The sequence below is a fragment of the Myotis myotis genome, unplaced genomic scaffold (assembly GCF_014108235.1).
Source record: "Myotis myotis isolate mMyoMyo1 unplaced genomic scaffold, mMyoMyo1.p scaffold_m19_p_2, whole genome shotgun sequence".
NCBI lineage: Eukaryota > Metazoa > Chordata > Mammalia > Chiroptera > Vespertilionidae > Myotis > Myotis myotis.
Genome location: NW_023416324.1, coordinates 25,769,672 through 25,785,971, shown reverse-complemented (window position 1 = coordinate 25,785,971; position 16,300 = coordinate 25,769,672). Strand labels below are relative to the sequence as shown.

General features: G+C 43.9%; 1 protein-coding gene and 2 pseudogenes across 4 annotated transcripts in view; 1 reads left to right on the top strand and 2 right to left on the bottom strand.

The window, feature by feature from the left end:
- Positions 1-10,364, bottom strand: part of SMAP2 (small ArfGAP2) — a 44,397-nt gene extending 34,033 nt beyond the window's left edge. For 2 of the 4 annotated variants that reach the window (XM_036347939.1, XM_036347936.1), the window contains exons 1-2: positions 9,862-10,364; positions 2,304-2,410 (exon numbers count right to left, since the gene is read on the bottom strand). Coding sequence is in view for 1 of the 4 variants with exons in the window: in XM_036347935.1 (XP_036203828.1) it covers positions 9,862-9,964 (103 nt within the window). In the remaining 3 variants the exon portion in view is untranslated. The remainder of the gene's footprint in view (positions 1-2,303; positions 2,411-9,861) is intronic. The other 2 variants (XM_036347938.1, XM_036347935.1) reach the window with 1 other exon arrangement.
- On the top strand, positions 4,266-4,931 carry LOC118677442 (annotated as a pseudogene).
- A 617-nt stretch (positions 10,365-10,981) lies between the features above and the next one.
- LOC118675098 lies at positions 10,982-11,864 on the bottom strand (annotated as a pseudogene).
- Between the last annotated feature and the right edge of the window lie 4,436 nt (positions 11,865-16,300).

The following is a 16,300-nucleotide window of genomic DNA, read 5'->3' as shown; positions in this document are numbered from 1 at the left end:
TGAACCACGAAGTCACCGTTCGATTCCTGGTCAGGGCACATGCCGGGGTTGTGGGCTTGATCCCCAGTGCGAGGCGTGCAGGAGGCAGCCAATCAATGATTCTCTCTTATTATTTATGTTTCTATCTCTCTCTCCCTCTTCCTTCCTCTCTGAAATCAATACAAATTTTTTAAAAATACATAGATGTACCTCTTAAGTTGAATGGACTGGCTGAAAAGAACTGGTATTCTGGAAAGCAGTCTCATACACTTTTTAAAATACAAATTACATTTTAATGACATCTGGAATTATAGTAATACCTGCCAAGAGGAAATTAATTTTTTGAGAAAAGAGAAAAACAATGAAACCTGTGCAATTTTTACAGTTGATAACCTTACTCGAACAATGAGGGTCCCTTATCCGCGGCCTCTGTGGAAAATAGCCTAAAAGCAAACATACTTACACTCCACTGAAAACCTTTGCTGGCCTAGTTCCACCAATTCCATTAACGTAGCAGGGGCCCAAAGGCAGGTGACCTGATTGACAAAAAAAGCACTTCTAGAAAGTGCTAAACTTGTATCATGTAACTCCTTAAGCACTTTATAATCAAGAAGAAAACTAGCAGCAATAATTTGGGAAGTTTTGCCTTTAAATGGAGCAGCAGAAACTTTCCTTACAAGATATACTTTTCAGGCCCTGTATAGAAGAAAGCAGATCCAGTGATCTCACCTCCCTCCCCCAGTGCTGACCCATCTGAAGATGTAAGGGTGGGGGAGACAGACAAAGACCAGTAAAATATGTGGCACAAGGGAAATCAGCCCCACCACAATTACCTTAATTATATAAAAAAATAAAGAGTAAACTGCACCATGTTTTAAAGCTGCAATCCTCAAAATTCTCTCTGTACGTCTTAGGTGTAACTGACTCAAGTCTTGCAGTTGTAGACGGGACAAACTCAATGTATACACATCCTGCTTAAGGATTCCCAGAATAGACAGGGTAGGAACCTATTTTCTGAGTAACCAAATGATAAATCACTCCTGGCAGCGACCAACAGTCAAATCGGATTCAACAGAAGCCAGTTTTCCTAGTCACGCATCCTCTTTGTATGACCAATGACTGAGTTGTTATATTACTTCCTGATACCAATTATTGTTTCAGTTTCAGCAACAGTTAAGAACCTTTAGAAGCATATAAAGTTGTACCTGCTTGAAATCTCTTGCCCAAAATAACCCAACTATTTATTTATCAGGAGAAAGAATATATCTTAGAGGTTTTTTTAAGTGCTTTTGCCTGTTTCCACTTCGATCCTTCCCTTGCTCCACTCTGTCACAGGGAACTACATCTCCCTTGCCAACTGATTTCTGGGTAAGTTCCATCAATGGTTGGTACTGATAAGGATAAGAAATAGGACAGGGGAAGCCAGGCTAATGCCCTCTCTCTTACTTGGTCTGAGTTCCAACTGCCACCAGACAGCTCTTCTTTCCATGCTTCTAGCTCACACCAGATGGCTCAGGCTTCTGGTCTTTGAAGCACCTTCTAATTTCCTTAGGGGTATATATAGTAGCTCCCAGGTTGCTAATCTCTGGGTTGCCTCACCAGCCCATTTACCTTCTCAGCTCTTATATCATCTGTGTAACTTATTCCATATATTAAATTCCCTCTGCTTATACTACCTATAGTTGTTTCTGTTTCCCTAATGGGTCTCTGACTTTAAAAAATATTTTTAAACTTAGCTTCCCTGCCCTAGCTGGTTTGACTCAGTGGATAGAGCGTAGGCCCTCGGACTGTAGGGTCCCGGTTAGATTTTGGTCAAAAGAACATACCTCAGTTGCAGCCTTGATCCCCAGTAGTGGGTGTGCAGGAGGCAGCCAATCTATGTGTCTCTCTCACATTGATGTTTCTGTCTCTCCCTTTCCCCTCCACTCTCTCTAAAAGTCAATGGAAAAATATCCTCGGGTGAGGATTAACAACAAAAACAGCTTCTCTAAAAATTAAACTTTCAGGTAACTTGTAAAAGATGTCTTCTAGTAAGAAACAACGGATTTATGAATGACAAAAATCAATTCATTCATTCTAACAAATATTTAGCGAGAGCCTGATCTGTGCCAAGCACTGTTCTAGGTGCTGGGAATACTACGGTGAACAACACAGGCACAACACCCCTGCCCTCACAGAGCTTACATTCTAGTGGACATGTCAACTGTGGCAAATTACAGTTTTAAAAAACTAACCAATATAGGAATATGTCTTTAACAATAGAGGAATTTGGCAAAAATGAATTCACTTTAAGGTGTTCTACTCTACACAGACGTGGTTCCTACCTTTTCAATGTGGTATGCTGAACTGTCACATTCCAGAGGCCAATACAGAACTTCTTCAAAGTTAGTATCTACTTAAACTGGCCACTTGTGCTCAAACAGAAGTACAACTGTGATAAGGATTTAAGCAGACACAATAATAAAAGTTAGGCACAGTATGCTTAGAATGTACTAGTAAAACATAAATATGTTTTATGCAGATTTCTGCTTGGCATCTTTTTCACAGGGGATATCATTTGAAAGAACTGAGTTTGAGTCTATTTAATAAGTCACTTTATCCTCATGTATGGCACAGGTAAATACCGTCAACATAACATACAAAGCCAGCTGCAATGTACATAATGAGTAAAGTGTTGCAGTCACCAATCGCATGACATTATTCCCAAGATGAAATTTTCAGGCAGAAGAACAGAAACAGACAATGACTCATGTGCTGAACAGTTATATAGACAACCGTGCCCAAGAAAGCTGCCACCTACGTAACAATGACATCAGATGAAAAATGCAGAAAGAAAGTAGTTTTCTGATTTATTTGAAAGCAATAGATTTGCTGAAAAGTGTACTGAGATCAGGCTGCACTTCCTGTTTACACACTCTATGCACTGAGTAACTACAAGCACACATCAAATATTCAGTACTCTTAGACTGATTATAGCAGCATGTCCAGACTCAAAAACCAATGTCATCCATCCAGAAATGACATAACACTTATTGCTGCCATTTCACTAGACTTTTCTAAGATAATTTAATGTATTCTGGAAGGTGCGCTTCCATGGAGATCTTGTGGGCATAGTACTCGGACCTTTTTTTATTACTCAGCAATCAGAAAATATTTCATAACTGCAATACTTATACTTCTATCTGAGTAGCAGGTAGACTTCCAGTACTATGGGAGTCTAAAGTATATTCATAATCTCAGTACCACACAGTAAAGTCCCTTGCCACCCCCCCAACATGTAGGTAAAATATACTAAAGATTCTCCTCACACACACATACACGTGATACATCCAGCAGCCTTTGCACATTGTTTCTTCTGCCCAGAATGCAAAGTCCCCTAAATTCACCTGGCAAAGTCATGCTCATCATTCAAGATACGGCCTACATGTCTCTTTGAAGCCACAACTTCCTGAGGCCGACTTGTTTGCTTTCTTCAATGCTTTCATTTCTCCCTGCACACAATGCCATAACGCTAATGACAGCATTGCATCATTTATGTGTTAACACATATGCTTTCCCATTAGACTGTAGACTTCTTGAGCCCTAGTTTTTAATCTACATATCCTGGTACAGTGTCTGACACAAAGTGTGTAAGGAATAATGTCTGAATAAATACATGTAGTGTGGGATTGCAGGTTTGCAAAGAGTTCTCCCTAAAAGTTACGACATTTTGTAATCTCTGTCCCACTGCCACGGGATATTTCAAGTACAAGGAGAACAGATAGGAAAGTATCTCCCAGGGAACAGGTTTAACAAGTTGATATTAAGACATTCTAATTGGGAATTGGACAAATTAATCTCAGTAAAATGGAGTCAAGCTAACCACAGCTGTCAGAATTCAGGTGAATTAGATGTTAAAAACCCAAAAAGTTATTTGATCTTGGTTGGAGAAAGCTGTTGGACTATAGATGGAAGCAAAACTTCTTCAAAGCAAAACTTTTTCTGTTGTCTAGATCTGATGGAATTTTTTAACCTTTCAAAAGGTGACATAGATACAGTGAAAATAATTAAAAATTTATGGGAAAGTTCATGTTCTAAGTAATGATGTTTAACAAGCAATGGTTTAGCTATCAACAGAAACAAATGTAAAGCAAAACTAGAGATTAATTTACTGGAGTTAAAATTTAGGACTACTATTAGAGAATTTAATACAAAGATTCCCTGGTGTAATATTTCAATCAAGTTTGAAGAGTCAGGAAACATCCAGAGACCATCCTCAAGGGTCACAATAAAGTACATTTACAAAAATGCCAGAACCTCCACTTCTTTCCCAGGTGGCTGCTGAAGATGGCGTTGGGCAGATGCCGGTGCTCCACGGCCGAGGCCATCTTCTGGGTCGCCTGGCAGCCATCGTGACCAAGCAGATACTGCTGGGCCAGAAGATGGTGATTGTGCACTGTGAGGGCATCAACATTTCTGGCAATTTCTACAGAAACAGGTTGAAGTACCTGGCCTTCCTCCGCAAGCGAATACACACCAAGCCATCCTGCGGTCCTTACCACTCCCTATCCCCCAACAGCATCTTTTGGCGACCCTGCAAGGAACACTGCTCCACAAGACCAAGCCAGGCCAGGGATGGGATCCTGCCACCCTGTGATAAGAAAAAGCAAATGGTGCTGCAGCCCTCAAGGATGTACGTCTGAAGCCTACATGGAAGTCTGCCTACCCAGGGTGCCTGGCTCATGAGGTTGGCTGAAGGACCAGGCAGTCACAGCCACGCTCCAGGAGAAGAGGAAGGAGAGGCCAAGGTCCATTACCAGAAGAAAGAGCAGCTCGTGAGGCTTTGGAAGCAGGCAGAAAAGAACACGGAGAAGAAAACTGACAGATACACAGAGGTCCTCAAGACTCATGGACTTCTGGCCTAAGCCAAATAAAACTGACTGTGAATTGTTTAAAAAAAAAAAAAAAAAAAAGCCGGAACTCCCATATATAGGAAATGGTTTTGGCTTAAAGACTAGGGAATTATTGGGTGAGTCATTCTCATTGTGCCTTCCAGGAACTAGAGTATTTAAGGGAATAAAATCAGAATGGGAAATGAATAAAATCAAGATAAAATAAATAAGAGCAGCAACGGTAATAAATAATGCTTACATCTGTGTAACACTTTTGTTTACTCAGCACTTTTGTTTTCAAAGGAAGGAAATTAAACTGAGAATGTCAGGTGGCATACTGACGGTCCCAAAGCTAAAATAAGTAAAGGAGTTTAACTGAATATTTCAACATCACGTCTACAGCCCCTTCCACTGCTCTGCTTCTTTGCACCTGTAAGGTGGGCTATGTGCTATGGATGGGCCTAAGACACTTTCTAAGATGCCTTTAATGAGATCAGAGGTTTCCAAATCACTTAAGCAAGATAATCTAGGTATAACCTTAGAAAATACCTTGAGCCCTAACCGGTTTGGCTCAGTGGATAGAGTGCCGGCCTGCAGACTGAAAGGTCCCAGGTTCTATTCTGGTCAAGGGCATGTACCTTGGTTTCAGGCACATCCCCAGTAGGAGGTGTGCAAGAGGCAGCTGATCGACATTTCTCTCTCATCGATGTTTCTAACTCTCTATCCCTCCTCTTCTCCCTTCCTCTCTTAAAAAAATCAATAAAATATATTTAAAAAAAGAAAAAGAAAATACCTTGAAAGAATGAGGAAGCCCCTCAATACTGTGAACCTTCATGTTTCCCATGTTATACTATTGCCTGAAAAATGCAAGGTGCAGCCCTGCCTAGGTAGCTCAGTTGGTTAGAGCATGGGCCAAATGTGCCAAGGTTACAGGTCCGATTCTAGATCAGAGCACAGATAAGAATCAACCAATGAATGCATAAATAAGTAAAACAACAATCTGATGTTTCTCTCTCTCTCTCTCTCTCTCTCTCTCTCTCTCTCTCTCTCTCTGCTTTCCTCTCTCACTGCCTTTCTCTCTTTAAAATCAATCAATAAAAATACATTTTAAAAATAATTTAAAAGAAAAATGCAAGCTGCCATTAAGTGGGGTAACACCTACTTTTTGCACAAAAGCACTGTTTAGGAATATATTTAAATGTAGTTGTTTGTCTATGCATAGATTATATCTTAAAAGTCACATAAAAAATTACCAACAGTGGTTACTCCCAGGAACAAAAATGGTGACTAAGAAATCAGGGACAGGAACACAACTTTTCACCGTACACATTCCCTTTTAGACCTTTTGAATTTTGAACCACATGCAAGTGCTACCTTTTTCAAAAGGTAAATTTAAATTTAAGAATATATAATGGGAATTGAACCAGATGCAATGGTTAGGTGATTCAAGGTGAAACGTTTCAGAGATAGGATGCAGCAGAAGAGAAAAGTAAAAAGTATTACAAAGTTTCTGTCAGACTCCAGAATTCCATGTGGTGCTTCAAAGTCTGAAGTAAATATTCCTCAAGGCCATCAAATTTCTTTCTGTTTAATTCTCTGCTCATTATACAGTTCTCGATTTTTTACGAGCCTCGGTATTGAGAAAGGAGTGTCCCAAGAGCGGACACAAGTATTCAGGTCATCAGAGAGGTAGATCCTTTCATGGCAAATAAGATACTGTCTAATTTAAACCAGTCTCTGAAGAGGTCGATAAGGAGTTATTTCAGGCACACTGATAAAACATGGAACTGCAGAGCTAAAGACTACACCATGGGCCAGTCAGACCCCACCAAGGGTCTATGCAAAAACAGGACCCAGCCTTAACTGGGTAGAGCTACCATTGGCATACCTGGAATTTTCAGTACGTTTGTCCTCTGTTCTACCACTAGATCAGTCCAAACAACTTACCCTAAAGGTCACAATAACTTGAAGGCTTGGGATGGTGAGGAAACCACATCTTTGGGCCTACAGCAAGTCACAGTATTTTTTTTTTTTTTAAGGCAGTGCCAAATCAGCTTCCTTTCCCACACAGGAATCACTGTGCCTTAGAGGTACCAGAAACTGGTGAGTCTTGTGCTCAAGAGATTTAAAAAAATCCAGGACTAACAGAACGTGCACTATATAAGAGAACACATTCTTGTTCTCTACTCTAATGTTTAAATTATGTATCTAAAGATAATAAAATTCTTAAATAAGTATAAGGAGACTCATTGCCAAAAAGTTATTTTTGGACACTGCAAAAATACCTGCTCACAGGTCTGCAGTCCAGGCTACATCATCTAATTTAATATGAATGGATCAGCAATCACTCACTGATTTTTAATCGGATCAAACCATGAATCTTTGAGGACCCAGTTAGCTCTCAATTTTCTAAGGTAAGAAAGAACATGAGACACAGAGATAAGCTCACATCTAAGTCTCATTTTAGCCAACCGTTTTTAAATTCCTCCTCCCACTAAAGATACCACAGCTAACAGGCAACGTAACCTATTGATTGCAAATGCCTCTTCTTTCCACCATCTGACAGCTGTTCACATGATCATTATGACAACCAAAATCAGGAAAAAGGAAGAGGAAAATGAGTGAGAGGGGCTGAAATAGTGGAGGGTTTAGATAATTCATAAACTGGGTAAACTGAGGCCTCCACAAATGTCTTATTTAACTGAACTGAAAGATGACTGACATCTTGTCATCTCAATTTTAATACAATGGCCAAGTCACTGAAGCCACCAAGCCAAACTGTTAAACTAACTTGTGAAAAGAAATTGTTTCAGGAACCTGGATTCTACCATCAACAGTAGTTAATAAGGCTTACAAGCCATCATTTACTAGTTCTCATTAAGAATTAACTAATGTTTCATTACCTGATCCCCAGTTAATGCTACTGATAAAGAGCAATGGAAAATTTGGAGAAGTGATCAATCAACCTCTTTCTTCCATATGCTCTATTGGAATATGAGTAAGAATAAGAGTGGTATGATGGGGAAGTGGGGAGTCAATAAGAAAAAAAGGGGGACATCTGTAATACTTCAACAAAAAAGATAAATTTTTTAAAACTTCAATAAATAACTGTTTATAAAAATTCCTTTTAAAAAAGAGTAGTATGACACATGAGGAGTGGGGGTGGTACTAGTCATCAAAATGGCATCTGACTCCCCAAATGTAGCAGGCTCACTCCAGTGGGTTGCTTCACTGTGACTCAAGATCTGTCAACCAAGGACACAAGGGAATTTGAGTAAAATCAAGAGATACACTCCTAAATTTTAAACAGAATCTTCTAATAGATTTAGGACAAAATCTAGCAAGAGTCAACTTTAAGAAATTAACGTACTCAACATAAACTGATTCTAAAGTACTTTTGAAAATGAATTCTTGCTAATGCAAAAATTCAGAAAAGAAGTCTGGGGACCTGCTTTCCTAAATGACACATTTATCTATTGGTAGAGGGAACTAAAATAGATTACTAGGTGTCTAGCAGTATCAATGTATCATCTCCCTGTTCTCCTCACATAACCTTATTTTTCTAAAATAAAAGGTAATAAACCCGGCTGGCGTGGTTCAGTGGTTGAGCATCAACTTATGAACCAGGAGGTCATGGTTGGATTCCTGGTCAGGGCACATGCTTGGGTTGATCCCCAGTGGGGAGCATGCAGGAGGCAGCTAATCAGTGTTTCTCTCTCATCATTGATGTTTCTATCTCTCTCTCCTACTCTGAAATCAATTAAAATATATTTTAAAAATAAATAAATAAAACAAAACAAAAGGTAATGAGTGAAAGCATCGATTATGCATATACTTCCCTTGTCAGTATTGATAAATACAAATGCATTTGAATATTTCTTGTATGCTATATGCCCAATATGTTACATGGCAAATCAACTGCACGATGAACAGAAGTAAATTAACAATAGTTCCCAAAATATAACTATCTTTCTCCCCAACCAAACAAAAAAAATTTTCCCAACTCCTCTAATTATATTCCAAATTCAGAAAGATAACAAGGAAACAAAATATTTATAGACACTTGTATCTGTAAATTTCAAGTGCAAACATTTCACTAATAACCATGCTTTCCTATCACATTGATTTTTAATTGGATCAAACCACGAATCTTTGAGGACACAGAAAACAAAGACTAAATGACTGTGCCAATTTATAATGACCATATTTCACCTTTAGAAGGGTAATACCACCATGGAAGCAACAAATTCAATGCATCCCTTGCTTCCTTCTCTCCAGCGATTATACGGATCCTAAACTAAGGCCACAATCCGCTAGCTTCTGCCACCACATACACATTAGGCCTCAAACGCACTCCGGAGCCAGGGCTAGGCTGTCTAGAAACCCGCACTGTGTCACTGCAGAAAGCAGTTTCCCACTGCACATATCCAGGAAGAAAGCCACCTCAGCACTGTCAGATCCCAGCAAGTCGGTAAAACGACAGAAGGCACTGCTCACCAAATGGCCGGCAGCAACAATCATCACCTTTAAAAAATCAACTAAGCACTTTTCCTCCCCATCACCACCTCACTTTTCTCCTCTCCCTCCCTCCCTCCCCCTCTCCTCGCTGTCACAGTCACACAAACTGCAGTTCATCCCCAGCTTTGCAAGTGGAAGGCTGTAAGCTCTGGGCTGCCTCTGGAATGACAGCCCAGAACTCATTCAAAGCCCTGAAATATAGACACCCTCACCCGCACACACCACGCCACTCCCCCACCGCCATCATCACCCCCCTGCCCTCGCCTCCCCCCCCGCCCCCCCTGCAACACACACGCACACTCGCCCTCGCAACCTCTCGGCGCTGCAGAGCCCCTAGCAGGCCAGCAGCAAGAGGACCACGAGGTTACCGTTCAGGATGACTGGGGCGGCCGAAGCTCCAGGAACCCCTCCCCACACAACCACCTCCCAGGCGCGGCGCGGACGCTGGAGGACCTCCGCCCGCCGGGGTGGGGGTCGGGGGGAGACACGCTACCTTTAGACTGGCAGTCCGCACAAAACTTGTTATCCTCCTCCAGCAGCAGGTTGGCCAGGACCGCCTGGTACCGATCCACGTCCTTCACTGACTTGCCCGTCATGGCCAGGGTGCCGGCGGGGGCAGAGGGCGATGCGCCCTCTTCACCCCCAGAAACCTTTGCCTCGGTCCGGAGGTGAGGACTCCCCGTCCCCCGCCCAGGGTCACTTCCTGAGCGGGGCAGGACTCTCTCCACTGCCCCGCGCCCCTCCTCGGGTCAGCCGCGCCCGCCCCCCACTCTGCAGCCCCTCGGCGCTGCGCCCCTGGCGGGCTTAGGAAGGCAGAGAAAGCTGCCGGACCAGGGGCCCTCGGCCCATGCAAAGGGGGCTCTCGGGCCTCCCGGGTGCCGGGCACAGAAACGACTGCCTGGCCTGCCTGTCTGCGAGCCAAGCGTCCCGGGCCCCCGTTTCCCAGGCAGCTGCCGGCCGCTCCGCCACCACCTCTGCCGTCTACTTCCGGCAGCTCTTCCTCTTCACTTCCACCCTGCCCAGCCCGCGCATGCGCCACGCCCCCACCACTTGGTACTGGGCTCTTCCCGGGGCTTCGCCTCTGAGTAACCAATCCGGGCAGACGTGAGGGGCGGAGCTTGGGTGGGGCGGAGGGAGGAGTGGACACGCCCCTAGCATGCCCTTGGAAGGGAATGAATGGACCCAGGCAGAAAGACTCCCTTTGAAAGAAAAGAGAAACAGCAATGAACTCCCCCCACCCCCAGCACCTCTTTCATTTAATAAGAAAATATCTAGAGATTCTTTATGTCAAAAAGTAAAAAAACACCCCTTGCCTAGCCGGCATGGTTCAGTGGTTGAGCTTTGACCTATGAACCGGGAGGGCACGGTTTGATTCCCCGTCAGGGCTCATGCCCGGGTTGCAGGCTCAATCTCCAGTGTGCGGCAGCCAATCAATGATTCTCTCTCATCATTGATGTTTCTATCTCTCTCTCCCTCTCTCTTTCTCTCTGAAATCAAATAAAAATATATTTTTTTAAAAAACACTAAAATATTCTCATAGCTGCCTCAGGAGTAGATCTTAACCCTTCCACATAGAGAGATGACTTCATATCTGCAGGCCATTTGGACTAAACCTAATCTGAGTTCATTGTGCGTTTCCTCTGGCTCTTCTTGTGGTTCTTCTTAGATGTTTTTGGAGATTTTGAGTGTACCCTGTGTCTGTGACTAAGGGGATCTGTGAGGTCTTGGACTCCTGCTCTGATGCCTCTCTCGGAGGCGGGGAAGGGCTCCTCCTCTTGGGAGACCTACTCCGCCTTCTGGGAGACCCACTCCTACTCCTGTAGCGCAGTGTGGGCAACGGGCCTAGTCTCCGTAGCTGGCTTCTCCAGCGGTGATCAGGTGATGGTACTACCCCCTGCAAGTTCTCATCCTCTTCACTGGACTGGACATCATCCATGTCCTCTCCTAGAGCGCTAACCCGAGGCTCCAATTGCTCAGCTTCCTCTAGCAACATAGCGTTTCTGTAGCCGGGGCAGAATGATGTCACATAGACTCTCTCAGCGCAGTAGTTCATCAATGAATTCGTCTACATGCATCAGCTCAAAATCCCCATTTCGGTTCTGGCTCTTGATTTTTCTGTAGCCATTGTACAGAGGCTCCATGAACTCGTAGCAATCTATTGCAGTGCCTGTCAGCCTCATGTAAAGTGCTCCCGACATGCGAATGCACTTGAGGTCTTCATTTTTTATAAACTCAACAATGATATCCTTCTCTGGTTGAATGTGCAGCAACTTCAAGGTCAAACACGGAAAGGGAGTTGGCTTTATGTTGCCACCGTAGACGCCACCCACAAACTTTAACTCCATGGCTTTATCGACTACAAGTTCAGCCGTCAGACCAAAGCACTCCTCTTTCCAATACTTGGGCTCATAGATTCGATCTGAATGATCTCCTCCACCAGATATTGAAGGTTGGTGCAGTGGATGCTGTGGGATCCTTCACCCAGCGGTTCACCATTTTTAGAACCTGGTTCCACTTATCTAGGCGTTCATGTTTGTGTCCTGACTGGGGATCGGACCGCAACCTCAGCGTATCTGAATGACGCTCTAACCCACAGAACTACCGGGCCTGGTTCAGATCGATTGATTTTGTAAGTTTCCTGGTCCCCATTTCTCTCATCTTAAAGGCACATACTCCACCCCTCCCTGTCCCCTTTCCCACCGCGATCCCACCCCCAGGTAAGTAATGTGAAATCCACAACTGAGCTGCCACCAACATCCCCCCGCCCCCTCCCCCCACAAGCTTGTTGTCTTTGTGCAGAGCCAGATTTCTCTTAAACCTTTATGTGGTTGAGTTTATCATTCATACACAGCAATCAACATTTACTGAGCACTTACTTTGTGCCAGGCACTATGCTAATCTCCTGACATAAATTATCGTAATATAGTCCTCATATCATTGTTAGATACATTCCTGTGCTCCATTATGCCCTGCTTGGGGCTCTTGCCCCTTCCCGGCGATTTTCCTGTTATTCTCCTTATAGGTTTCATGATTAACAGCCTTCAGTTTCCAGGAAACTGCCTCATCCAGTTTCTAGTGGATTGCCTACACCTGGCCCCCACCTGTACCTGGTCTGACCACTTATTGTGACTAAACTTTACTTACAAGAGACATAAGTATCGCTGCCCCCCTGATGCCATTTTGGTTTCAGCCCTTCTGCTAGCAGAGGTAAAAATAAGTTTATAATTCTTTTTTTAAAATATAGTTTTATTGATTTCAGAGAGGAAAGAAGAGGGAGAGAGAGGAGAGAGATAGAAACATCAATGATGAGAGAGAATCATTGATTCGGCTGCCTCCTGCAAGCCCCCTACTGGGGATTGAGCCCACAATCTGAGCATATGCCGTGACCCGGAATCGAACCGTGACCTCCTGGTTTATAGGTTGATGCTCAAACACTGAGCCACACTGGCCAGGCTGAGCTGGTGGGATTTAGATAAGATTTTGGACTTTCAGTTAATACTTGAATGGGCTGGGACTTTTTGAAATGAGGCAAATGTATTTTGAATGCAGGACAGACACAAATATTGGGGGTGGGGTCAGAGAAAGGACTGTGGTAGGCAGAATAATAGTCCCCCAAGGATGTCCATCTTCTAGTCCTCCGAACCTGTGAATCTATTATATTACATGGCAAGTGGGTCTTTGTAGATACAATTAAGGATTTTGAGATGGAGATTTTTATCCTGGATTATGGGTCTAATGCAATCACAAGGGTCTTTAAAGGTGGAAGAGGAAAATAGGAGAGAAGCAGAGAGAGATGTGATGATGGAAGAGTGGTCAGAGAGATGTAACTTTTCTGGCTTTGAAAATGAAAGAAGGGGGTCATGAACCAAGAAATGTGGGAAGCCTCTAGATTCTAGAAGGTGGAAAAGGCTAAGAAACGGGCTCTCCTGGAGAGCATCCAGAAGGGTACACAAGAGACAAGCAAGGGGTAAAACTGAGGCAAAGAGTCAAGTCCAGAGGCAGTTGTAATAATCCAAGCAAAAGACGATGGTGTCCGAGTCACAGCGGGATGGAGAGAGGCGGGTGGATTAGATAAACATATATAAGGCATAGTGACTGGAACATGGTGATAATACTTCTGGGGGAGGAGAGGGAGGGAAGAGTCAAAGCTGACAACCACATTTTTTTTTGCTTATGCACTAGGGCAAAGGATGGAACCATTGGCTATGTAATCAACACAGGAAGAACGGGTTTGGAGGCAAGCAGATCATTTCATTTTGGACATATCGAGTGTGTGGTGCCTGTGGACCATCCCACAGAGGCAGTTGGAGAGTGGGTTTGAAGCTCTGGGGAAAACATCTAGGTGATAGTCAAAGTCAGTGGAGTGGGTTAGGAAGAACATGGGTAATAAAAAGACAAGGACAGGATAGGACCCTTTGGAGTGAGAAGCTTGGGCAGATGAAAGAAACCCACAGAGGAACATGAGGAGAAACAGCTAGAAGGAAATCAGGAGAAAATAGCTCGTGGAAGCCAGCATAGTTTACCAGTGTTACCTCAGAACTGGGCAAGAATCAGATGGAACACGTAGGGGCCAGGTGGAACCAGGATCAGGACTGGCCAGTCAGATGAGTTTGGAAGAGCTCTGCTCTACTTGGGAAGGAAGCGGGCTGGTTGGCTTTTCTGCCCAGGCCTGTGAGGGCAGCCAGAGTCCAGGTAGGCAGACCTGCTTAAGACTGGGGCTCGGCCCTAACCGGTTTGGCTCAGTGGATAGAGCATCGGCCTACGGATGCAAGGGTCCCAGGTTCGATTCCGGTCAGGGGCATGTACCTTGGTTGCGGGCACATCCCCAGTGGGGCGTGTGCAGGAGGCAGCCGATCGATGTTTCTCTCTCATCGATGCTTCTAGCTCTCTATCCCTCTCCCTTCCTCTCTGTAAAAAATCAATAAAATATATTAAAAAAAAAAAAAAAGACTGGGGCTCAACCTAGAATGAGCAGCTGATTCCAAGAAGGGGTTCCAGCTCCTCTCACTGTGCTATGGTTAAGAGGTTCATGCCCCCCCCCCCCCCGACCTTGCTCCATGGGACTAACCCTCTTCCCAGAGGAAGAGGAAGCATGTCACCTGCCCTGTGTTCTGAACATTTTCCCTGCCCCCTGCCTTTGCTTACAAAGTTCCTTCTACCTAAAATGTTCAAAGCTTGCTGGGCACTTCATGGACATCAAGAGGCATGCTCAAAGAGATGAAGTGACTTGCCCAGGGTCACACAACTAGTATGTGGTAGAATCAGGGTCCAAGTGTAGCTGAATATAATGGCTGAAATTATAAGTTCCAATTCCCCAGAAGCCATGATATCTCCCTCGTTGAGTTCCCACAGAGCTTTTGGTCTTTTCTCCCCATTTCATCTCCGGAGGAGTTCCATGAGAAAGGGGCTTTTATTCAATTTGTTCTCATCGTGTGCTGCAGACGATGACCACTAGGCGGCGCCAGAGCCCCAGAAAGCCTGATTTACTGCTGACCAGGAACAGAGGACTTGGTGGGAAAACGAAGAAAACAGGTGGGCTGCCTTTTCTACTTGCCCTCACGTCCACCCCTCCTTCCTATCAGAGTTAGGGAGAAAGAATTAGCAGATTGGAAGGTTAGAGAATAGAGGTCTGAGGATTGTATACTGGAGTGGCCCAGCACTCAAGTCAAACAAGATTCTAAGAATTCTCTAAACGGAATAGGACCAGCAAAACAACAGCTGTGGCAAGCTGGTGGCCGGCTCTGCTATCCATTTTTGTGCAGAGCCCAAACTGCACAATATTATGTGTGGTCTTAGTGGAAAAGGAAGGAAATGCACATTACTGGTACTACCATGAGTCAGAAACAGTGGAAATATGTAATCAATACAGGAAGAACAGGAATGAAAACTGTTTTATTCCCTAAGCCTCAGGCTTGGAGGAAATAATCACACGACCAGCATCACATCAACCTGCTGTGAGGACTTGACAAAATGCACGCAACACACAACTACAATGTCTGTTATGTTGCAAGTGCTCAATAAGTATTATTATAAATATAATTTAATGATATACATATAGGGATGATAAATGTTATTGTTAATAACAATAGCTCCTGGCTACTCTTTTTATGATGATGTTGTTTAAAGATTTCCTCACACTACAAGCCTGACACATAGCTGTAAGAGCTCTGAGTCTATCCCTCTGAACTAGACCCTGCGAACCTGCCCGTGAGAGAGAGGGCGTGGTAGGGAGGAGGCTGAGGGAAGTGTCAGCCTGCAGATCCCATGCATGTTAGGGGTTGATTCAGTGACTTGTCACTTGGTCACGCAGAAATCTGTGGACATCTGCAGTTTGGGAGCACAGCGATGAATCAGGCAGACTCAGTCTCAGCTTAAACATGAAATATCTCTATGACTAAGATTTAAACTTTTATTGGAAGAAAGAAAATAAGTTTTGAATTAACTTGAATGAGAAGGAAATAGAAGGGACTTTTCTCTCCCCCGCTACGTTTTTGTTCTAGGCTGAAGGGAGGATGCTCCCAGGCTCTGCGCATTCTTCAGGAGAGGTAGGATGTGTAGGGTGTGGTGTCAGTCTTCTCTCTGGTCCAGGACCTGGCTTCGTGGGCCCACATTTTCAGACTTGTTCTTGCAGAGGAATTAGCATGTTGTGTGGAAAGACAAGAGCAGAGCCCGGCCGGTGTAGCTCAGAGGTTGAGTGTAGACCCATGAACCAGAAGGTAATGGTTAGATTCCTGGTTGGAGCACATGCATGGGTTTCGGGCTCAATGCCCAGTAGGGGGCATGCAGGAAGCACACAATGTGTGTGTCTCTCACACTGATGTGTCTGTCTCTCTGATTCTCCTCCTCTCTTCCACTCTCTCTAAAAATCAATGGAAAAATGTCCTCGGGTGAGGATTAAACAAAGTATTATGAAGTCAAGTTTAAACATTTTT